At 42.9% G+C, this 25816-nt stretch overlaps 1 protein-coding gene across 1 annotated transcript in view; it reads right to left on the reverse strand.

Moving 5' to 3' along the window:
- Window positions 1-25816, reverse strand: part of OSBPL5 (oxysterol binding protein-like 5) — a 59133-nt gene that overhangs the window by 33097 nt on the left and 220 nt on the right. Inside the window, exons 2-7 of the mRNA XM_009869230.1 lie at window positions 19950-20028; window positions 19257-19260; window positions 12013-12093; window positions 11245-11346; window positions 9473-9676; window positions 4955-5039 (exon numbers count right to left, since the gene is read on the reverse strand). Coding sequence (XP_009867532.1) covers window positions 4955-5039; window positions 9473-9676; window positions 11245-11346; window positions 12013-12093; window positions 19257-19260; window positions 19950-20028 — 555 coding nt within the window. The remainder of the gene's footprint in view (window positions 1-4954; window positions 5040-9472; window positions 9677-11244; window positions 11347-12012; window positions 12094-19256; window positions 19261-19949; window positions 20029-25816) is intronic.

Genomic DNA, 25816 nt, shown 5'->3' on the forward strand with positions numbered 1-25816 from the left:
CTACACCACTTCAGCAAATGATGATCACAGCATCTGACATGGGACAGGTGTCCCAGCAAAGTGGGATGTCAAAGGAACACATCTGCACATCACACAGCTGAGCTCACAGCAAAAAAAAAAAAAAAGAACAAAGGAGTCCCCTTGAATAACCCTGTAACCCTTTTTCTCCATTCTATGTGTTTACAGTAAAATGATGACAGTCACCAATGATAATTTGCAAAAATAAACTCTTTGAAAAATCGGTTACACAACAGGGTTCCAAAATTCCTTCCCTCTTGAAAGGTTGGGGTAAAAAAACACCTAATAAAGGATGTGTGTTGCCTTGACTTTGCAAAAACAAAGCTGAACACACATACCACGTATGTTTTGAAACCTTTTGTAGTGCTTTCTCTGGGCCTTTTGGCTCAGCAGGCTGGAAAAGCACCTTGTGCTCTTTGGGCTGACTCCTGCAGCAGAGGTGTGCAAATGTGAATCACTACGGCTCCCTGTAGGGCACTTCCCAGGTCTGCAGGGCGACGCTGGCATCACCCCGAAACCTGGAGGCTGCAAGGCTGAACAAGGGCAGGCATGCGCTCACACCAGCTCTTTCTTTCACAGACAAAAGGAACCACTAAAACCACGTGTCAAAACCCATTTCTTCTCCTCCTTGGAAAAAAACCCCAAACAACAGGAAGTTGCTTACATTGCCAACCCAGGCTCAGTTCAAGGAACAACTTGAGTCTGTTCTAGACTTTGAGCAGACCTAAAATTACAACAATATCTCACAGAAAAAACTCAAAAGGCTGTATTGAAAACACTAAGCTACTCAGCTTTGAAATTCTTTGCAGTCACCATCATTTACCTAGAATAACTCATGATCTGACATGCCAAGTCTATCTGTCACATTTTGCAACAGCTGATCACAGAGGAGCCAGCCAATGTCCTCTCAGCACTCATCAATAACAAAAACCCACTCAAGATGGAATCACATCGTTGCACACCAAACTCAGTCTCAGACTATACTTTTTTCCCACTGCATTCCTGTAACTACAGAATGGCTGGGATGAAGCTCTTGCCAATTAAGACTTCGGAAGCTTCACACCTAGTAACTGTACATTCCTCCAGAGAGGCATCACTAAGGGAATATTATTCTTCTTGAATTATTAAAGCCATCCAGCTTTTGGCCCTGTGCCTCACGCTTACAAGATAGATGCTTTTAAAAATCAACCTGAAGTAGGCTGTCACCTGGAAACGATGAATTCTTGCTCAAGTGCACATAAATCCCGAATGATGAGGAAGAGGCTGATTTGGTTCAGTCAGTGAACATTAAGGTCATCGTATTCAGCTGACTGCTTATTTTGCTGTACCACTTGGGCGCCTCCACGCCTGATTTCTTACACTTTGGCTGTCAAGATGCAAGGATGCGATCTCTCAGTTAGCTGCAGGTGCAATTTATGCACCAAGCTAAATGAAGTCTGGTAGCAAATGCCTGGATTTTAAACTGCTGTGATAGGTCTAAGGTATATGAAGGGCAGACATAAAGCTAAGAAGGTAACTTGTATGTTTTCCAGTACTGCCAGGTTCCAGCGATACATTTCATTGTGAATTTGGTTCACTGCTTCTGTGTATGACCTTTATTTCAATAATCTAATTTTCTCCCCATTGATTTGGACAGGAAGGGCCAGATGCCTAGCAAAGAAACAACACCGCTGTAAGCCAGACCATCAGGATTTCCACACAACTCCACCCACGTCAGGCAACAGAGACTACTGAAAGCACACCTGAAGGACAGGACAGACATAAGGAACAAAAAGTAAGTGTGGTTTACAGTTACACGGTTAAGCCTTCGACCTTTGGTAATCTGCCACTTCCAATTCCCCTTGTAACACCTTTAGTAGCAGCACCTGTGGTAAGGTGGAGATTTGCATGATGAGGTTCAAGCAGGTGACTCAAAATGCTTAGGAGGTCTGATGCACCAGTTTGGCGATCTCGGAGGCAGTCTCTGGTCTGGGCAGGAAGGCTGGGACAGGTTTAGACTACTAATTCTACACTACTCATCAGCATAAATCTAAAATTCATACACACAGTCACTGGTTGGGAAAAAGGGATTTTCCTTTCTGAAACTGGTAAGAAAGACAGACCCTTGTGCTTGTAAAGCCTAGCCTGTAGGGTGACACGACCTTCCAGATGTCTTTAGAACACATCACAAAGCAGGCTGCTGCTTTGGTCTGTGACTGTGAAATCCACTGTAGGTTGGTGGTAGTTCTGCAGGCTGTCCAGAAGTCAGGACCTTAAATCCTACCAACAGTCTGTCACAGATGGCGCGGCAGAGGGGAGAAAAGGGATTCTGAAATGCTGAGAGAAAAAGTAGGCCACGTAGCTGCCGATCATGATGTAGGTGCCTGGATAGCAGAACTGCACATCTAACATATGCTGCAAGTCAGAGGCTTCCATGAATTACTATTGAGTTTGCCAAATGCTCTGTGGTTCGTTTTCCACTACTAACATGGGAGACTGTGTTAAGAACATGCTCAGGACACCCCCAGAGAGATGCTCTAGATTCACACAATATTGCATCTATGGAGGAGACGTGAACGTACTGCAAATACACGTTAAGATCATGCATGGGAAGAGGATCCACCTGCCCTGTCTGTGTCAGCTAGCTTAGCTCATTTTACCTTAATCTCCTGTCTCTCTTGACCATAACTGCATCCTCTATGTTTGTCCAGTGCAATAAAAAAAAGAAACAAACTCAGGTACACCCTCCTTCCCTTGATCTCATTAGCTTTCCTTCTAACCTGAAGACCTAACTGTAGAGAAGCACCAAAGGAAAATCACACTAAATCCTAAGGTAATTCTGCTTTGATCTGCCTGTCCTCTGCATGATTCCAAGAATCGTTGCCAATATCTTGGCTTTAAAAGTACATTGCAGTAACTCACTATTTTAAGCTCTTATGATACCAGGGACACGTAATAATTTACTGGGCAGAAAGCTGCCCACTGGCATTTAAATTTTGAAAATTCTCATGTGCCAGATATGGTCCCTTTTGTGCATTTTCAGCATGTGGTGTATGACCCAGACAGCTAGAAAAGTCTTACCTCTTACGACCTCTTGGGAGCTATTGCTAGCTTGGGAGCCCTTACGGGTCAGGTTAGTTAGAACAAATCCACAGCTATTCTACTCCATATAACTAGCCTATGGCAGTCGTTGTGAAGAGAGAGAAGTTCAGCCATAGGTCTCCTCACCAGGCTGGCTTTAAGGTTTAATCATTAGGGTTCCACCAGAATGAAAGTTTTCATTTATATGATATCTGAAATGCCAGGAATAAAGTACTCTAAGAGAGCAATTTGTCCTGAACACATACAATGACCACACCCATCCCTTTGTGCATTTTCTAATTAAGTTAATGGAAAGACAGGTTACATGGATCGCTAAGGACATAATACTTTAAAAATCTGGATTGACAGACAGTTGTTGAAGCTATTTGGTCGCGTAAGAACTCTGTGGGACTGTTCCATACATCTGTTCTGCAGGCTGGCTGTATAACCAGGGTTTGAAATGCCTGCCGTTTAGCAGCTTTACCCCAACAGCATTTTCTTTCCCCAAGAGACTATTGTATGAATCTGTCCCTTTCTAGACAGATGATCTGTGGAGCCAGGTTGAAATCCTGTATTCCTTTACACAAAAAAGCTGTACTGTTCCATAAGTATCCAAAGAAATAGGTACGCTTCTATACAGCTCTGGACAGGTTCCACTGATTTGCATATCATTTCACTACACTGGTACCTGCAAGCAGCTTTCAGTGTCGAGTTGGTGTCCCTCACTATGCACAGCACTCTTTGCACAGCAGTAGGAAGAACAGCACACTAAGCCCGTCACGAAAGAAAGCTTCCTTTTAGGCTAGCTCTAAGGAAGAAGTCCTTTACCTTGAGCGTGGTGAAGCACTGGCACAGGTTGCCCAGAGAGGCTGTGGATGCTCCATCCCTCAAAGTGCTCAAGGCCAGGCTGGATGGAACATTGAGCAACTTGATCTAGTGGGAGATGTTCCTGCCATGGCAGGGGGTTGAAACTAGATGATCTTTGAGGTCCCTTCCAACCCAAATCATTCTGTGATTCTATGATTCCTCCTATTCTAAGTGACATGTCAAAGGTGCATTTGGCTTGTCTCATTTGCAGCCTTTAGAGCCCACTGTGCTCCATAAAAAAACCTTGTGCCCTTAAAGTTACTCTGGATGAGACCCAAAGGAGCACCTGGGCTACATGAGCACCCTTGGTGGGGTAGGTGAAAAATATCCATAAAATGAACAGCCTGGGATAATTTGCTATGGCAAAAAAAAAATTTACAGTAGTAGTCTGAAGGTCAAGTGGAATGAAAACATGTTTATAATCTTCTTATCTACTTATAAATCACTGATATTTTAGGTCTGCTAAAGTAATTTATAGCGATTTTCACATAGCAAGCTGGCATGCCTGTCATATATTGACCTAAATTCACCTTCCATAATTTTGTGAATTCCATCTTGCAAGTGGAAACACCTCCTGGTCTGCTATACTGTAAACTATGGTACAGCAAGTTTACAGGAAAATTCTGAGGGCTGGGAGAGATCTATCAACTGTTCTCCAATATTACTGTTATTTTCCTCTAGCAGATCCTTGCCTAGTGTAAGACGTAGGCAGATAACTCACCCAAGTTTCTGCTGACCTGAGGTAACAGTTAAGCCCCTTCCTCGTCCCAGTTAGGAATCAAGTCCTTTCATCTTTTAGTATATACTGACTTCAGTGTATTTTGCCCAGCTATGAGCCTGGGTCCTTCTTCCAGAACTACTTATTCTGACAGTTGCTAACAACCTGCATTTCAATCTGGATGAGACGCTGTCTTTTCCTTTATGTACCAATTTTTGTTCATGTCAGCCCATTTTCTTAACTAACATAGAGTATGCAATCTGGAGAAAGCAAATGAAGATCAAAACTTACCATCAGATTCAGAGGCTGCTCTGAAAATCAAGTAGCTGCTGGGAAGAGGCTGAGTGATTGAACCAACATTTTCTCCCTTTGGGCCCTGGAAAGGCACACAGACAAGAAGACGTAAGGCACAGAAGATACAAGGGACTGTTCAACATCTTCCTGCCCTTCCTGGGCAGAGTGTGTATGCCTGTGACGGGAAAGAAGGAGCAGATGGAGTAATTTAGAGGGACTCGTTAGTAATTACAATATTGCTGCAGCAGCTCCAAAGCAGTAACGAGCTCTGACGTAAATGGGGCTTGGTCTGACCTACGCTCAGCCCAAAATCTACTCTACTTAAATCTTCAGGAATAGAAGAATCTCATTCCTGTCGCTGGGGACAAAAGGATTCAAATATGTGCTACAAGTTGTCTTTGTGCAGCTCCTGATGGCATTTCTCCTTTCAGCTTGTAGCTGAGCAAGGTACTTCAGAACTGCTGATTACTTGTGTTTTCAGTGCAGATGTTGGTATTTGCTCTGTTGGGAGGAAAACTCCCACAACCAAACAGTACAGATCCAGTGAACTGTTACTAAAAAAAAAAACCAAAGAGGGAGAAGGGAAGGAGGGGATAACACAAGGTTTGAACAGACGTGTAGGCATGTGGATAAATGCAAGGAGCACCAAGGTCACTCTGTCAAGAAAATGTACTCAATAGTAAGGCATGCTCATACATGGAGGGGGCTGTTTCCTACACACAGAAGAGGAGAAGAAGAAAAAATAGGCCAAAAAAATAAAGTCCACATCTCCACAGAGTAAATGAGGTTCTGTATCTGCACAGCAGACCTAACGCTGCTTTCTGTCTCCCAGCCTTTGAGCATCACGCCTCCAAGACAATGACCATCTCTCACTAAAAGTGAACGTTCTCTCTGCTACACTGGGCACAGAGCTCACTGCAGCCTCTAGACAGTACAACTACGGAAGGATCATCTTCAGATCAGTCCTGTCTTTACATTTGATTTGAGACTCAAAAGGCATTATCAGACAGGGGTTGATCGGAGCAGACTCACACTGGTTTAGACAGTATGACAAGACATCTAGTCTTGGACAGTCATAAAGCAAAGCCTAGAAAAAGGGGAAAAATGCATTTCATTAACAGTACTGTGAGTAACTGAAAATGAAACTGACTGTGTCATGTTACGGAGTAGAACCAACAACTGTAAAAGCAGCAGCATGAGCCCAATACTAAAACCTTTTTTTTAAAGGAATAACTCAAAGTTCTATAAATCCGATGAAATTCAAATTATATACATTCCTAGATTCCGTGGGTCTGACCCTAATTGATGTAGCACTCTAAATAAACGCAGTAAATAAAACCCTTCCCATACCATGCTGTTCAGCCAGCTTCTGAGCAAGATCAAAGGGAAATACGAACTATTCCAGGATGTTTTTTTGGGACAGCTGGGCAAACCCTGCCAGCTGACAGCCCTACACTGTCCCTCTGCGATGGTAGAGGACAGACACCGACATCCTCACAGTAATTACTAGGTTGGCGTTCCTCACGCATCGCAGCAAAAAGTCTCTCCCCTGAAGCAGCGTGGGATCCTGCTGCCTTCACACGATGGACAAAGTGCCCCTGCAGCAGTGTTTGGAGTGTGGGGGGGAAGCTTTTCTTACCGCTATTTGCTCTGCTGATTTTGAGGCCTTGGCAGTTTTGGCCTTGGGTTTACAAAGGCCTGGGAAGAGCAAATAGGTAAAAGGTCTAATCCATTTACACCGCGAAGGCGTTTCAGGCTGAAACTCTCCAAGAGTCAGGGAAGCAGTGTAGAATAAAGGACTCTCTCCCCTCACTGAAATGCTGCCAAGATATATCACTCTGGGACACCAGAGAGCTTTATAGGAAAAACAGTTCCCTGGTGCATCTTACATCTTACCTACCACGTGAAAGGTGCCCCAAAATTTCATCCTGCTCTAACTGAAGTTGAATGCCTGCAAATCAAATTTAATTGACTAGCCCAGCTATAAACACCTAGGGCAGTGCTTGAGCCAGACATCTGTTCCAGGGCACTTAAATCCAAACATCTGCTGAGCAGCCACGGCCACACATACCAAGGAGCTCACTAATTACCCTGAGTTAGCTGCAAGCCCACTGATGTTAGTCCAGGCTGGATTGTCAACTCTAGTCAGGAATATCCTTGAATATTTCACAAGCCATTTTAGCCAAAAGTGCAAGTTATTCAGCCAGATCTTACTTCTATTGTGATGGACAGTAACTTGGGTTTTTTGCTTATGCTTGGGCTAATCTATGTTTCATAGGAAATAGGCTTTTATTTTGCAGAGCTCTACATAACCAATTTAGATCAGTCAATTCTACAGTTGCTTTAAAAAAAGGCCATGAAATGACATAAAATGAAGCATTATTTTTAGCAGTTTCAGCCTTAAACTGTTGTCAGAGTGCAGACAGCTTCTTTGACATCAAGCAGTTCACTGGTGGATTTCTTCTTGATGTGTTTTTTTTGGTGTTCACCTTGTGGTTGAAAGCATCTGTCACACATAACAATCCAGGCTGCACTCAGATTTCAAGAAATATCCTACTACACAGCCGAAATGTAGCTTGCTAAAGATCTGTCCCAAGTGACTTAAAATATTACTTTGACTTTAAAATTCATATCTCTTGGGGCTTCCTCACAAAAAACATTTTCAGAGATATAGCCTCTCCACATTTAATATACTAATTCCTATTTCTGTCATAAATTTTCTCAAGACACACAAGAATTAGATATATACATACATGCACAAACACATATACATATCGATAAAAACTCCTCTTTCTTTTGGATGATTCATATCAAGGGAAGGGCATTCTAGCACAACACTTCTGATGTCAGCAACACTACTTTTCAGTACTTGACTGCACTTTAGATTATTTTTCACTACCTCTTCTGACTGTGCTTTTCAGAAGAATCCAGTTGACCTGGCAACTCACAAGGAATTTTTTTGTTGATAGACAGCAAGTGATCGACAACATTTTTGGGTGCATGCTCTGAATTAAAAAAGCATCAAAACTCTCAAAAATTAATAGGAAGTAAGGTTGTAATGAAACCTTTGAGATCTGAATTCAAGCAACGCATCTAGGCACAGATCAGAGCTGAGCTACCATCAGAAAACAGCAGCTCTTCAACCTGGTTGTTGAGATTCATTTTAATTCTCTCCTCCTACATTATTAAAACTTACAAGACTTCTTACAATGCTTGTATAGCTGTGCTTAAAACTGTTCAATTAACTGGAGGGATGAGCAGGAGTGAGCCTGCTTCACCTGCTACCACAGGGCTTCCCCTCCATTTTGTCAGATCTTCTGATGCCAACGGCAAACGTCTTCACCGCTCTCACACGAGTCTTTCCAGGTAGATTTACTCTGCTGGTCACCTTGCAGCGCCTTGCTTACACTGCTGTTATCTCCTAGAGAATTTATGTCTGCAATAACTCTGTTGAGTCACTGTTTTTAATGGGGTAACAAAGAGTTCAAGAACATTTAAGTTTTGTCTTCAGGGTATCCAATAGATGTTGCTCTTAGCGTCTCTCAGGAGGCACTGGAGTCTTCTTTGCTCATAGGCATTAAGTAATTCTTTTCTTTTTGCCTACTCTTAAAGGAAAGAAGAAAAAGAAATGCAGCTCTGAAATTTTCAGGGAGTTCTTTTAAGAAGTGTGAGAAACTGACATTCAAAACCCGCCTGGACGAGTTTCGGTGTGACCTATTCGAGGTGATCCTGCTCTGGCAGCGGGGTTGGACTAGATGATCTTTCAAGGTCCCTTCCAACCCCGAACATTCTGTGATTCTGTGAAACTATTAATCGTTTGCGTTACAGGGCGATCCAGAGGTCACCGCAGCAGCTGCTGCATGTACAGGAAGAGACGGTCTCAGTCTGTAACAGACTGAAGAACAACTCAAAGTGAAGTGGAGAAAATCTTGCTATTTCCATTTCAAAGAAAGGAAAACTAAGGCAACCTATCCAAAGTCACACTTTTGTGGAATGGTCAAGTCTTGAGTAGACCACTGAGTACTAAGTCCATCATAAACAAACCCAAATCTCAGAGGCATTGGAAAAAAGGAAGTCAAATCATTAATCTGTTTTTTGTTGCTTTGCCAGCCCTCTTCCACTGTTGTGCAAAGCCTTTGGGGCTTTGTCTATCCTTGTTTTGGGGAAGTCAGTTAACTTGGTCTATTCCTCATCTCTTTTTAAAGACGCAGGCCACGGCCTGACATAGCTTGTAGGTATTGATCTTTTTTCCTGCAGTTTCTCCTTTCTTTAGTCCATGCATGCATCAATACAGCAACAGTGACATATCTCTGTAACTGATCACAAAGCAACATGTTCCTTTGATGTAATATTGAGACCAAACTTCGGTATCTTTAATCTTTTCAGGTACTCAATCCACCATCACTAACAGCAACTGAATAACAGCGAGTCTTGATAATATCAGTGCTAGATAATACTAGTGCTGAGACACTTTAGTGACCAAGAAGAGGTTGGTTGACTCATCGGGATTGTTACCTTCACAGCCCAGATTGATTGATCCAGAGGGTGAAAAAGTTTAAAACAGAAGCCATCCTTTTTAGAGGGTCTCTCGATCAGCTCACACGAATGGAGCAAGATCGTCCCAACCCACTGTCCAATCTTTGGTGTCTTATATATCAGCAGCACTCCTGGTTTCAGAACACACCACAGCTTGGTCCAGCTCTTCAGAGTCCCACGAATCTGTAAGGGAGAGAATACGAAGTTGCATTTTTGTTGCTCCTTAACAGAAAAACAGCATTTATTCAGTCCTTACGCAGTATTTTCAGCATGTGTTTCTCCCAAGGCCACACTATGATACGCTTCTTTAGGAGGGAACTGACAGCAAAACCCCAGAAGTTGTCAATCTGGCGATCAGAATCCAGTCTTCATAATTTTATTACTGGCTTAGTGTTAGCAGCTTCTTAACATTTTAGGCAACCAGCTCTACTGGCCCATGTGAGATTGATTTGTTAATAATCATGGAGGACACGCCAATTAGAACATTGCATAGAAAAATGTTATAGCTAGTCTAACTCGACTTAAAAGTCATTTTAATAGTGTTCTGCAGAGCAGAGCTATTAATGGGTTTTGTCAAATACCCCATTTTTAAAAGTATCTTCTCCAGCTGGTTTACTTCTCTGTCAAGCTCAATGCATGCTCTCTCTTGTGCAGAAGACATTAAATCTGATAGTGTATATTAAAGATAACAGCTTTAAGAATGAGGAAGTCTCTCAGTAAGGTTACGTTTTGCCTACGGTCTTCTTGTCCTTAGCGTACATAGGCCAAACCTCAAGTCTTACGTCAGTGTTGTTTTAGTCGCCCAGCATCATTTGTTGCTGAACCACAACACAGCAAACATGCAAAGGTACTTTGTATCTAAAAAAATCTCAGTATTTATCTATCATTAACACTAAACACTATGGAAGCATTTTGTTGCCAATCCCATTTCTCTAGTAAACCATACATGTCTCACTTCACTGGCCTCTAACACTCACCATAGAACAACGTTGGAGGTTTTTCACACTGGCCAAATGCAATTGTCTTGTTTCATGAAATCTCTCAGCAACCTTTTTTTTTCCCCCTAAAGAGCTGTGTGTTTAGCAATGTCCGGAAATTCAGTTTTGCCGTTATAAAAGGGGCAACCAATTCACTGCTAGCCAAGAAGATCAAATGGCCCCAAATGAGGAGAAAAACACTGCTCAAAGGTAACACCTCTCAATGTCAACCCAAATTTATTTTGCCACATACAAAGTTTCATGACTTCAGTGAGAAGCTGCCACTAGTTGACTCTTTGCACAAGGGGAAATTACAGTTGTCATTAGGTCCAGTATGTTTCGTTCTTGTGCTGTGACAACACAAAATCCAACTGTCAATAGCACAAGCTGTATCTGCCATTTCCAGGCTGTTACTCTGTCTATTCCCTCTTTGGTACAAAAACATATCTATGGGAAGAGGTCGGCAGACTCTTTCAGAGGGCAAGAAAGAAAGAAACATCATCATTTCCTTTTGTACTAGGCACTTTTTGAGACCTTGCTGCTACTTAAGGTCATGCAATAGATGGACTGAGTTAGGTTAAGATGCAAAGCAAATACTCCTTCTAACTCTGCTTTTATAGCAGTTATTTGAGTGCAGCTCTATAGCAACTTCAACTCAAATTTTTCATTCTTCTTTCACTCAATAAAGTGCCAGTGCACCAGTCTCAGCCACGTCAACTACCTCTCAGGGGTTTTTGTGCTGCAGCCTCAGAAGCAATGGTCTCTACTAATTACCTTCAGCCAGTCTGCTGTGATCACTACACTGGGATCCTTCAGAGCACTGAAGAGTTGTTTGGTAGCTCTTTTCTTCTCCTGTCGGTAATTTTTTTTTTGCACCTGGTTGAGAAGAGAGAAAATATAGCAGCTGTAATCGCGGCCTCTTTTGGGGAGGAAAGAACATAACGCATTCAGGACACCTATGTATAGCACAGCTAGAACGTGACCCAGCACAGGCTCCCCAGAAATGAGCACAAGGGAAAAACAAAACCATAATGAGACAGGAGGCTTTTTCTTTGCTCCTGAAGTTTCATCAAACATAATCTAATTTGACTTTTGGTTGGGGGAACAGAAAGAGGCTGAAGACCCAGTCCTCCCAACCTCTCAAATAAAGAGATGAAATCTAATTGCATCCAAACCAAATTATTTATACTTTTGGTGTGGTAGACAAGCAAGTGTTCCAGGAATGATTTGCTCAGATTGCCCAGGCCTACTCCTCCTAACAAGACCGATGACGGATTACAATCCTCTTGAGGGGCCTAATGGCTCTGGAACTTACGAACAGAGTCAGGTAATTACACTGAGCTGTTCTGTCTGCAGTACGCAATCTAATCCTGTGGATAATGTCTGTAAATGCCCTTGGTTTATGACGATTCCTGAAAGAGTCGGGGACTTTTCAGGATCTCGGGAAAGGACTTAGAGTAGTTCCCAATGGTTTGTTTGGAAGGTACTACTTGTTTTGTGAACGAAAGTCAGCTGATGCCGACTTGGCTGCTTTGCACATACCTTCAGTGTTTCCTTCTTTGTGAATTTGGCAGTGGGAGAAACACATTCTTTGTCAGACCCATTGCAAAGCTTATATTCGATCTGAAAAAAGATGGAGAGAGGGAATAGGAATATTTTAACATTAAGACATTCAAGCCATGCTCCAGCGAAGAGTCGTTTATATCTTCCAGGAATGCATGACAGAACTGATGGCAGACTTCAGCAGCAGAACACCAGGCAGGTGCAGAAAATCCCTATTTGCAGCGCAGTCAACTTTCTTTTTATACTCATAACTAGTTCCCCATCAAATTTTCTTTTTATTTCTCCCATGCAGACACTAATTTTGTTAAAATTAAAAATTCCCAAACCAAACCAAAACAAATTCCCTATTCTTATTTCCAACTTTGGAAACTGCTCATCTCTTCTCAGATCTGAAAGCGTTTCAAATAGTGGAATAAAAATTATGGGGAAGCTGGTATAGAACTTTCAGAACTAGACTTGATATTGGCAATGATTGTTGCCCCAGCTAAAATGTCGAGAATATGAGCCGGCAAGAAATGACCTAATCGTGTTACAGATAACAGAGGAAATCATTGTCATCTTGGCCTTGTGAAACAAGGCACAAAATACAGTCACCTCAAATTATGTTTGATAGTGTTAGTGCTGTTTAAATTAACTTTCAGAGGCTACAGACTGATCACAGGATTGTGCTGATGGGCTGAAAAAATCCTTTATTTTTGTTAGACATAGTCACAATACTACTGCTCTCAAATAACAGGTGCTTAGAGAGTACGGCTCCCTGGAGCACAACTCACGAGGAGGAGCATGACTTGAACAGGTAATGTTGGCAAATTGTCCAAAACCTGGGGAGGGTTAGTGTGTGAAAACTATGATGCAGTCTGGACTCTTGTTACTTTTCATGTGACCTTGTGGAAGTTACTTTCTCTTTCTGTACCTCTTTTCCTTTCAACCTTTCATGTGTCTGACGCGTTCAGACTGTGATCGTTTGGGGTCAGGCACTGTCTCTCCCACTCACGTATGATAGTTTTATAAAAAACCTCAGCCCTTGGCTACCTTGATTTAATGAGTATGACACAAAAATAAGCTGTACTAAGGAAAAAATGTAGTTCCCATTTATAAATTCACTGCTGTGATGCGACATAAACCCGCTGGGCTCTCAGACTCTCCTTTATGTCACAAGTTCATGTAATCATTTTACAGCGCCTTCAGTTTTGAGAGACCCACTTTTTTTTTCCCTCCCAGTGACACAGAAACTTCTCTGGCTACTATGGTCACAAACCATGCTGAGTGTGCAAGCAGAGAAATTTTTAATGGCAGCCGGATCAGTCCTTTTCACCTGAGTTAGATAAAAAACATGTAAGAAGCATCTCCAGGTCACAGCAAACAGGCCTTCAGCTATGTTTGGGAGACTGTGGCAGGAAAGAAAAGGGAGCTAAGGGTGCAGGCTGAGCTGAGTAAAACTCTTTGTCAATGATGCAGGATTAGAAATTAGGGGCAGAAAGTGCAATTCATGACCTATTGCTTGTTCTCATGTACTCTTATAGTAGTAGTTCACTAAAAAAATTACTACATGTGATACGTAAGAATGTATAAAGAAATGAAAACTCTGTGATGGCTCATAACAACCAGTGAAGTCCCTGATCTGATTGCCCAGTTTACAAGACAACTTGGCACTGGATCCACTCAAAGAATATGCCAGTTCCCTGACTCCTGCAAACTCTTCACTATTTGTCATTTTTGTTTTAACAGAAAGCTAACCCTACCTCCTCTACCTGCAATGCAGTCTCTAATGCACATTTTGTATTTCTGTGCATGGGACTTCACTGTCAAAACACAAGATTTATGGTGGAGACTGCTGCACAGATGTGATGTCTGAGCAGACAATTGTGCCCAAAGGGTCTTTGTCACATTTCCAAGGGCAGTGGTAGGCATTTGGGAGATACACTATAAGCTTTTCTTTATGACGAAACATTTCCAAGTGCTTAAACGTCTCTGAGTGAGAATCCTGCAGAATTATTAAGAGATTATGCTTTTATGATTTGAGACTCGTGCCCTCTGAAACTTGTCAGAAGAACTCTCCCCCTTTTTTCCTGCTTCACAGGGAGAATGTCCTGCCCTTGAGATACAATGATGAGCCAATTCTTTATTGGTAATTTCATTCCCTCTGGCTTGAGAGATCGCATGCAGAGAGAAACACTGCATACTGTGCCTCCTGAGCCAGCGTGAGAAGCAGAAAAAGCAGAGATGTCCCTGAGATTCTAGGAAGTCCTGCTCAGGTGTCTGCAAAGCATCAGGATTTAATGAATGCTTTTTCTTAACTCATTAAAACAAGCTACAGTCACTTGCTGCCTAGACAGTCTCATCTTAGCACTTACATAAAGAATAAAATTTTGGCCCCTAAGGTCACCTGGCACCAGGAAATTTACTTGAGGATGAATTCAGGAAGGCTTCCAACAACCACTGCAAACCTGAGCCCTAAACCTGCTGCTTGTGCGGAACCGGCATTAGCACAGACAGAGGTGCTCTGACTGCTCCATGAGCCACACCTGCCTCCTCCTCGGAGTCTCCCTGGGTCATGCTAAAAATAGAGTTAAACAACCACAAGACTTCAAACACAGACAGACATTGACTCTGCCTCTTCAGGAGCGCCAACTCGTAGCTCTACAGCCCGGGACACCGCACCCCCAACGCCAGCTGATGCTGCTGTGCATGTTACAGAGCCACAGCACCCAACAGCAGATGAAGGGGTATCTCCCCTTACACCACCACAGCCTTTCAGAGCTCAACGAAGACAGTGACACTTGTCCAAAACCATTACAAAGTGGTTTTGCACTTGGTCAGAGCAGCTGCATTAACAGCCTGGGAGGCTGCTCCGGTAGGTTCCTGAACCACTGCGCTGCTGCTCCCTTCAGGCACTGCCTCCCCATGTCCAAGCTACATTCGGGCATGCTGGGTTTGCTAACCTTGCCCGTAAAGGGAAACACGGGCACATGGATGATGGTGCAAACGAAGACAGATGAGAAAGAAGCAGCAACTTAAGTCCCTCACTGCCTGCATAAGAATTTCTAAGCATGGGAAGATAAGTAAGCATGCGGCCATGTCCCCAAAACCATGCTGTGCCAGCTGCATGACAAATAGCACAGTTCCCCAAGATGGTTGTAAAATGACCAAGCTTTATGAAGAAGTGAGAAAATACAACTAAAATCAAGACATGGTTTTCACGAGGATCCATGGACAAGCTTTCAGATGTGTCTTCTGGTTTTGGAAACTTGATGCTGTTCCCCAGCATCAGGGAAACTGACTGCTTCTTCCCACTGACTTCCATTCTTGTTATGCCTACGCGGATGCATCATCACAGATCCTAAACAGCAGTTTGTTTGCAGGTGATCTCCAGGTCTATAGCATGAAAAGTATTTCTCAGTTTAAAGGTCCTGCCTTCAAACAGTGCATGTTTTCCATTATAAGGAGGCAAGATTATTAATCTAACAGAAACTTTTAGGAGGGCATTCAGCAGCACTTGCGAGGTAGGGAACTGTTGTCCCTCTTTAGTTCTTTAACCAGATCCGTCCTTTCCAAGGATTGGGTGATGACCTTGCCGGCTGACGACGTGCTGTACTGTACTCAGAGACACACTTCTTATCCCAGTGAAGTTTCTGCTCCCTTTCATCTCAGTCACGCAGCTCTGGAGAGCCACTGCTGATCGTCAGCCATTATCACAGGAGCCTTATACTTCTGCTCCTCGGCTTTGTAAGAGAGCACACAGAGTCCTCACAATAGCGCTATTCTGATTCCGTGTCTTTCTGGTGACTTCATTTCCAAGGGGAACCAAATAATTCACAGCAAAACAGTCTGTGATGGACTCTCCTGTGGGGTGTGCCAGACCGCCAGCGTGCCGTGACTTGGGTAACAGCAAGAGGAATATCCTGTTGTTTAGTGCATCCCTTGCTGCACAGGATGAACATAAAAAATGTGTAATGAGACAAACAGACAGAATTACTCCAAATCAGAAACATTTAAATAAAGTCATTCTCGAGCTGTGGTGTGCACGTTAACAGCAGTGACAGCTTACAAATCGCTCCTTTTTCTTCTTTGCATCCAAGTGAGAGAAAGACAAAATCAGATGGGAATTCCAAGTTGTAACAAAAGTAGCTGGAGTCCTAAGTTCTGTTTCACGAAAACAAAAATAGTCACCACATGGGAGACACGTCCTTGCTCACATGTAATTGCCACAGATCTGTATCACATGTAATTTCTCCACATGTAATTGTCACAGATCTGTATCACTGCAGAAATAAAAGAAACGAAAGTTCCCAAAGTACTACAAACACTATGGAAAAGCTGGGTTTAACATTAGAAGTGAAGGGCTTCTTGTTACTGATGTGAATACTCACAGATATCTCAACCACATTTAAACAACTTTGCTTTCCATTTACTATAAGCAGTTCTTTGAAAAAACGTTTTTATTTTGTTATGAATTATCAGCTCATCCAAAGTGCAGTAGAGCCAGTGAAGTGATTCTTTACTGACAAACAAGCTTTGCATAAGGACAGATTACCCTCAATTAATATGCTGCTTTACAGCAAGGTGAACAATCGTCACCTAAAACTTTCTAGTCTAAAAACCCCAAACTATTATCTCCCTTATTTCAAAAATCTTACAAAGACACAGTAACTATGTTTACAACACTGATACAGCACAATGATTAGCACAAATTGGGAAGCCTGTACAAATAAATACCTGACATGACAGCAATACCTGGGGAAAATCACTGGTGAAATTCAGCTACACAAGCAACTCCAAATACCAAGTTACACTACTGTTTAGTGCAATGCCTCGCTCCATTGCATCAGATTATAGTAAATAAAGTTATAGACCTTGTGGGATTTCTATCTGATCATTTAAGCGAGCTTTTCACAGGAAGAATGTTCTGCAAAGTTTAGAATAGGTAAAAATTTGAGGTGAGAAGCCATAACCGCAATCAGAAATACATATTGCTTAGAACTGCACAAACTCACTGAAAGCAAACATTCCAGCATCAAATATTTTACTGTCTGTATAGACAGGACAGTTGGGACGTGTCCACACCGCAGACATAGCCTGACAGTCCATCGATGAGCACAGGACAGCAGTTAAACAGCTTCACAGCTCATAATTTCACAGACGTTTAGAGGGTTTTTATATGATTTTCTGCTTGGTGTCTGCTAACGTGGGAAACCTGCAGACTCCTCCACCATGCAGCGTGGATATGGCTCGAGTGGAGGAAATGTAGAACTGTTTCCACCACACCGATGAAGATGTGAAATAGAAACACAATTAATCTGCCTGGGGAAATGCAGGGATTCCAAGTCAGAGCTGGGAACTCAAGGTCCCCTAAGCCCCAGTGCAGGAATCGAACCACTCGACCGGCTTTCCTTTCTTTCTCATTGCTGGGTGAAAAGTGCCACGGTACGTCAAAGCAGTGCTGCTGAAGGTACACTGATTGCCAACAAGATTTGCTGGAAAATCACTGTGCCAAGAGAAGGGTAAGTATTCACAGCACAGATCTGTTACCTAGAACATTTACTTTTGAATCCATTAATTAAATCAGGACACCCCACGGTTTGGCTTCTAAAAATTATTTCCTCCCTGCTATCAGGAATCGAAACATGATCCAATTAGGACACATTTTTTCCTTTGGTTGAAGCAGGTGGAATCACTACTTATTTTTAAACTGAAATACTGTGACAGATCCCTACTTAGAGTTCTGAACAACAGACAGTAAGGTTTCCTTCAGCCTCAGAGCTGAGTGGACGTGAAAAATGAAATATTAAGCAAACCGACTATCACTTTGCCTAAATTTTTAAGTGTCCCAGTAGGGACACTCCCTACCATCACTGACACTGAAAAGCAAGACAGAAGAAAAGTTATGTGGCTGGAGAAGAACAAAGTAGTGTACAGCACAGCAAGGAGAGGCAGACTGAAGTGAGAATGACAGGAGCTACAGCAGAGGTCCAGTGAGGCAGAAAATCTACAATCGAACATCCTATGTCTAAATAGAACATTCAGGCAGGAGAGAAAAACCCAGCTCCGGCCCACTCGGTGACCAAGCAATTGCCTGCAAACAAGCAGGCAAACTGAAGTTTGGAGGTTTGGGGCCCTCATAACTGCTGTTGGTCCTTTGGTGTTTCAGAGCAATTTTGACCGTTGTAAAACTGAAGTCTTGGGTTGGTGAAAACAGCTCGTGTCCAGGTTCAGATCCCCATCTGCCTTGAATCACAAATCTGATACAGTTGTTTTGCACTCTGCATTTTCTCCTCTCCTCTCCTCTCCTCTCCTCTCCTCTCCTCTCCTCTCCTCTCCTCTTCTCTTCTTTTCTCATCTGCTAACAAGAACAAGAAATCTCTTTCTCTGCACTTTTTAATTTATACATACACATACTCATATATGCCCTTTCCTCTCCTCTCCTCTCCCCTCCTCTCTCCTTATCAATTGCTCTTGACACTGTCAACAAGACTCACCACCACCTCCCAGGCGCACAGAAAGCATGGCAGAAATCTAAGTGGGCACCCAAATCTTCCAAGGGTGCTTCTGCCTTCAGAAACTGTAGGAGGCTAAATAGCAAGGCAGGCTCTGAGACTGGGAAAGCACAGGTGAGCCATGCTCTCATCCAGGTATCTCTCACCCACACATTTCTACTCTTGCGTTCATCCTGCATCTCAAAAATCAAACTCCCTTTCAGAGAGCATTTCAGTGCTCCAAGTTGTCCTGTCCACAAAAAGTCCTTCTTTCTTTATATTCCTAAGTCATTGGGAACTTAACACCACTACTTCCAAGGTGTGCAAAACATCCAACTTTAAAACAGAGCCCTGGATGCAGTTAGCTGGTCCTTGGGCTTCTCCACTGCCAGAGTAAGCGGGAGGCTGGGTTTCCACGAGGAACCCGCCTGAAAAAGCAAAACCAAGGTCGGTTTGCAGCTTGCCAGGTTCCAGCAACGGCACAGGACATCTACACGAGCCCTTGATGCATACTCACAGAGCTCTTCTCATCGCCATCTCCCCGTGCTGACCTCTGCCAGGGCATCCTGGCAGAACAACCCACAGGCTCCAGGCAAGCTCAGCCAAATGTGTTTGAAGACGCAGAGCCTCATGCATTCTAAGAAAACACTTATCTGCAGCTGCTTCCTTCATGTTATATTTTCATCTCAGCTGGTGTCATTTGTATTCTATAGATGAAGAGTTGAATAATTTAGTTAATAATTTATTAACAGGCCTTGCTTCTATCTCTAGCTACACTCCAGAAATACGTTAGGGAGCTGCAACCAAAAAAAGCCTGTACTTGAATCTCAAAGCCAGGTCTAATTTATAAGGTTGATTCCACCTCTGCAGGAAATCAAACCCCAGCACGCAATAACTCTAGATATAGAGTCAGGTTTTGAAAACCCAGATCCAAATTCTTTAGATCTAGTTTTATCTCTCCATGAACAGGCTGGATGGAAGTGTTTGGTTCAGGAAATGTTGGTTATTTTGCATTCCTCTCCTTTTAAACCAATTTCCAGAGCTCGCTTCCAGGATCTCAAACTCACCGTTTCAGACACTATGTACCACACTAAATATTACAGCTTTCTCTTGTCTTGCTGACCAGAAACAGCAAGAGACACCTCTGCTGACAAAAACAACCTTCCAACCGTAATTGTTCATATCTAACTACGCTGTCAAACGAGGCCAAAATAAACAGGGTTCTTCTGCAGTAGGTGCTACCAATTCAGAGCAAAGTGTGGTCTTTGTCATCCCAGCCATGCAAAACCACTAATTTTCTTTCTCTCAAAACATGCACACCATTTCCTGCAGAAACAAAGGGAGAGGCTTTCTCAATAACTTTTTCTTTTTTAAAAAAAGAGAATAATTAATGACAGCTTGAGAAGAAAGAAAAGCAAGACTAGGGATGGATCCTTATCCCACAGTACCTTATTAATGGAGTTTGGAGTCTGTGGTATCTCTTCCTTCAGTGCCGATGGGCTATTTCCTTCCACGTCTTTTCCTGCAACAAATTAAAGTGAATCAGAAACAGAGAAATTCTTTGCAAAGCCATGGCTCCTCATGGTCTTAGAAGGGCCACTGCTAACAGTAAGCAAGACAAGCTGTCCCGAGCAGGAGCAGGCACACTGGGATCACAGAGATGGATCCTTCAGAGGTTGAAACAGCTTGGATCCACACGCTTGGCCTATGCAACAAATACTGCTTAAAATTTAGGTCTCAAAACACTGTGGTAAACCAACACGGTGGTTGCAAAGCCCAGCATATGAAGGCTGGAAACAAAACCAAAATAGAAAAAAGGTTGCTTATGGATCCTTAAGCAGCTCCCTTCTGTGTCTGCATTATGATGCAGTCTTTAATTACATTACCACAGTCTGTTCTTTTCTTACACCCGCCGTGCCTCATTCAATGCAAATAATAAATGGAATTCAGTTAATAAGCAGCTATTCAATACATCATCCTCCTTGGTCAGTATCTGGCAACCATACAAAGCCGCACTTGATAGCACGCTTTGTTTGACAAATAATAATCACGATCATAAAAAACTTACAGAAGACAGAACAGCATCTAGACATAACCGATAAAACAAAATAAAAACAAACCTGCATAAGATCTGATCAAGTTATTTGTAAAAACAAGAAATGTTTTCAATTAAGTAGCATTTGTGAACACTTAGACATTTTCCAGTTATTGTCAAGATATATTTCCACTATCCAAATATACTAAACTTGCAATACATTATACACATTATATTCCAGTGTGAGGGCGTGTACTAGTATGAGGGCATTCCTAGTCTAAACAAGAAAATGCAACGATAAATTCTCCTCTTTTTGCCAACTGTAATCATGTCCTTGCAGTAAGAGGAAACATTGTGCTTCTATTAAAAAAAAGTCAAAAAGTAGCATCTGATGAGACTAGTCTTTTAGTGCCAAGACAGTCATTGTTATCCAACTGCAATGTAGTTTTCTTCTTAAAACCGTTAGCAATGAGAGCTTCAGAACACTGGATGCAGTTAAGATCCAATGAGAGAGTGAAACACCACCCATTTGTAGCACACTGCAAATACGGGAACTGTTAAAAATGTTTTTAAACATTGTGTGGGCCGGTCTTGGAAACATTACCAAATCCAAAACCAGCACGGGAAAGTCCTGATTCTCCCGAAATCAGCAGAAGTTCCTTACGACCAGAACTGCAGCTCTGCTACAGAGTTTCACTGGCAAAGAAACAGGACAAAACCCAAGCCCTTTTTACAGGCTTAACGGGCAGTTTGGTGTATCAACTCGGAAACTTAAGACAAGACTTTGTGGCACAACTGTCCCTAAAATGTGTTCAACTTTCCACATGGTGGCTACAGGGGGGCTCAGACAGGTTTCCCGCCCCATGGCACAGCACTGCGTTGTGCCACGTGTGTGCAGCCGCGCTGACGCAGAAAGTGAACTCTTCCAAGCCTGAGAGCAGCGGGACAGCACACGCGTCGCTCCCGTGGGGAACCGAAGCAGAGGAAGAACCGAGGCAGTCACACAGGAAGGCGGTGCACAACAGGGAACCTCTATCCTAACTCAAGTTTCTTAACTCTCACTCCTCCCCTTCTAAACAACGCACTGGCAAACCTAACATCCACAGGCAGCAGAGAATTCCAAGCGGCCGGCTATTTGTCAGTGCCCTTGTGCTGCCATGACGAGTGGGATGGCCATAAGCACGGCTGTGTAGGGATTAGGACTTTTATCTCTGTACTTTTTCTTTCTCTAATCGTGTTCTCTCTGTAGTCCCCACCCTCCCTGAGAGAGGCAGAGGAGGTTGGGATAATCTCACAAAGCCAGGTAGCTGTTGCACTTGTTTTCCAGGAAGAGTTTTTTTCTGCACGCCTATGAGAAAGTACCATATGGGCTACAAGTTCAAGTAAAGTTAACGGGAATCAGCTGCTGCCTCCTCCCAGGGAATGGTGTCTATCAGCATAACAGAACTCACATTCATTCTTTACTATGTCTCACTTCTAAAAGAAAGCTTAACTCCAAGTTGGTATCTGTATAAAAAGCCTGGACATGAGAGATTTCTGCCTTTTCTCAGTAATACAGTTAAAAGGGTTTTCACCTGAACAATGAGATTTTCGCTGTTCCTGAGGTTATTGTATTATGAAAAAATGGGAACATGCAACTGTTTGCTCTTAACATCTAATTCACAAGGATTCATAAGACATGTTTACGGAGCAGCTTTTGCCAAACTCGTTCAGGCTACTGGCACTGGTAAAGGAAAGGCTGTTTTTCAGAGGTGAGCCATCTTTGCTGTCTGTCTCAAGCAGACTTGCTGCAGGAGTGGAGAAGGAGAGAGAGCCAGCCCTTGCTTGGAAAGCAAACTTCACTGAAATAATGTGCAAGTTTCTCAAAACCCACACACATAGTTCAGTGCACAGAAAGCCCAGAAGCAACAGTCCCATCCAGAGCACAACAGATGCAGCTGTCTCAAGAAAATAAATAGGAAACCATATAAAAACATAAAAGAAGCTAAATATTAACTGGCTATAGAAGCTGAAGTTCTTATCTCCCTGATCAAGAAAACATCATGTCCACAACAGAAACAGAGCTGACCAATCCCTTCTTACTTAAAGTGCTGGCTACTAGCAGGGCATGCAAAGAAGGGTCTTCTGCAAAGCAGCCCAAAACTTTTGCATCAGATAATAAAAAAGATGTTGGCAAGAGCATCAGCGATGCTTAAGGAAACAGGCTTCACCACATTGTGAGGAAATCTGCCGAGGTTACAGAGTAGAATAACTGATACCTTCTTTTATTCCATTACGGTCATGCACAGGAAAAAAAATTAGTTCCTTTCCAGAACAGTAACTATTCCTTCCCCCCCCCCCCCCTTTTTTTTTTTTTTTTGGTTTTCTGCCTGGCATCAATCCTACACGTGCACTTGCCTTTCCCCTTTACAAACAATGATGTAGAAAGTATGAATGATCAAAGGCAATGGGAAGCAAAATTACTGGGTTATTGAGGAATTAATTATTAGCTCCACACAGCATGAACTATCATTTTATAGGCTTTCTGATAAAGTATCTGGATAATTACAAGAGGAAATACAGGCTCTGAAGGGTGTCAAAACTGTCAAAAATAAAACTTGTTACTGCTGTAAATATCAGCCACATGGCCCAATGTGTACATCAGACTGAAAGTCAGTTCTGTGTATCTATCACAGTAAAATTACCATATTAATGAAATTGCATCTCTTCAGATGCAGATAAGCCAATCTAAATTTTTGTTTAAAAGCACTGTATGATCTCACAGCCGAGTCAAAAGGAGACATTCTCTAAAATATCTTTTAGCTACTCCCCCAATAGATTTTCTGCCCTCTGAAAGAGAAAAGAAAGATTCTCTCTCCTTATTGCTAAGTGAAAGACAAACATGAGCAAGGAACACAAATTAATGTCTCTAACTTTCTATAAAAACGTTCTCCTCAAACTTTGAGTTACCAGAACCATCAGGGTTTTTTGTGTGCAAGAGGCAAAAACTGTGACATGTTATTTCAGGCACTGCCCTTTGCACTTCCCATGCATTTCCTTTAAAGAAAAAAAATCCTTTTGCTGAACTCAATCTCCATAGAGTAGCTTACCTGATGTGCAAAGCCTGTAATTCCCTTCTCACCGAATTATTTACTCACACACCTTTGCTGTTGGAGGACTAATCCTAGGTGTTGGTGCTGTGCAACCTGTAGCTCCAGCCACCTCACAACGAACCCAATTCCTGGCAGGACATCACTGGGCTTTGCTGCCCATGGCACCCACCCAACACGATCAGCCCAGTGCCCCGGTAAAGAAAACCTGCTGGGGTCAGGCACCAAAACACAGACCACTGGAAAACCTCAGGAACAGAGAGTTCACGTGAAACAACAGAGAAAAACAAGGGACAGAGAAATATTTGACACTGCTTACGGATGTAGACCTGAGGCTTATCTATGGTGAGAGCAGCTTCCTTCAGAGGGATGGGAGAAGGTGTGGGGACACACACGAGGCTCAGAGGAAAACGAGGCAGAAACAGCAGCAAAGGGGTGAAAGGAGAGTCCACCAAGGGAAATAGCAACTGAGCACGAAGAACGGCAGTTACTTCTTATGGGAAATGGAAGGGAAAAAAAGAGACAAGGCAGCTCTGTGGGGACGAGGAAAGAAATGAGTTAAAAAAGTAGGAAGGGTAGACAAAAACCCAGACTCTGTAAGAAATCCCCTGGCTGAAGGCAGCAACTCCTGTCTGGTTAAAAGGGAAGTCTCTCCTTTACAAACTCTTTGGCCTATGCTCTTCCTTTGCAACACAGAGGGCTGCTGCCCTCGCCGACGCCAGTGGCGGAGGTTACTCGGGAGAACTGCGCAGCAGAACAAAAGCTCCAGCGTGGCTTGTTCTGCTGAGCCCAGCAAAGGCTCTTTGGTCTGGCTGCCAGCAGGGATCAAGGAGAAACAAGGTGATGGGGGAAACGGAGGAAGAGACAAACTCTTCCAAGCTACCTTCTTCATGCTGAAAGCCTCAACTTTCCCCAGTTTCTCAAAGATTACAGCACTGAAACACCTCTGTGAGGAAGTCTGTAACTTTTTTAGCACTGAAAATGCTGCTAACAACTGAAGAATGGGCAGACTCTAAGCTATGGATCTCCATCTCCTCCAAGCAAGGGGAAGTGACAAAAGCCTGAAAAATCAGCCTTTCAGCTCATAAGGACAGCAGAAATAAACCTGCTATTTACTGCAGATTTGTATGGGCTGTACAGGCAGCTTGCTCTTCAGAAGTTCCTACAGGTCTGAAATGTATGAGATTTTAGGTGTCCCACTTCAAGTTGTTTTCAATTTGATTACCAAAAAGTTGATGAAGCTTCCAGAGACCTCCGTGACAGACAGGATTAGTCAGCCCTGCCGAAAATAGGCTCCCTATTGCCTTGAAACAGACACCCACAAACAGAACTACCTGCAAAATCACTTTGCAGGTATCACTTAAAGACAATTAGCTCAGGAAACCCAGACCTGGCTTTGCTCTATGTGCGCAGAGCCCAGGGAGTCCGTCGCGTGTTACATTTATAAGAACATCGAAACCTTTTGACAGATGCTATGTTCTTTCTCTAGATACCGGTGTTTTGAGAGCTCACTGCGGTGCTGTGAGGTTTGATTACTTAGCACTGACACGGCAGCTGCAAATGACAGCTCCACAAACTTGTGACTGTTCCCTGAAGCACTTGTTTACAGACCGGAACGGAAGCATCATTTGCAGACTGCAGTCAAGGAAAGACTTGAATGTTTATTGTGAGCAACAAACTCTGAAACAATAAATTGAGCTCTGCTTCCTTCCAAAAGGGTGTTAGGAAATTCAAAGCAAAGAAGATGTAAAGAGAACACTTAAAGCCAGCCTGCCATTCACTGCAGCTTGTCAAGATTCCTGGTACTTGTGGTGTTTGTAGATATTTACAGAACATTAACTGCAGAAAGTCTGCTCTTGTAATATTTATCCTGGGCTTTAAATCTGAACAGGGAGAGCAGCCATTAAACATCTTCAAATGGGGCCAGTAAATGTTAAATGAGTCCAGTGCTCAGAACGAAACACGAGTGGAAGTGCCCAAAAATATTAAGTCATTTTTGAAATCCGCGGCAATGCAGCGTTCAAACGGTTACAAACCCCAACTCTGATGCCCTCCGTTCCCACTTAATGCCATGGCAATGAAAGACAACAGCAGAAGGAAAGCAGCGCTGTTTCGGATCCAGTAATATCCACGGTGAAACAACTTCTCCCTCTTTCACACTAACTTGTTTCTCTTTGTTTCCTGGT

Source organism: Apaloderma vittatum, unplaced genomic scaffold (genome assembly GCF_000703405.1).
Source record: "Apaloderma vittatum isolate BGI_N311 unplaced genomic scaffold, ASM70340v1 scaffold15865, whole genome shotgun sequence".
Classification (NCBI taxonomy): Eukaryota; Metazoa; Chordata; class Aves; order Trogoniformes; family Trogonidae; genus Apaloderma; species Apaloderma vittatum.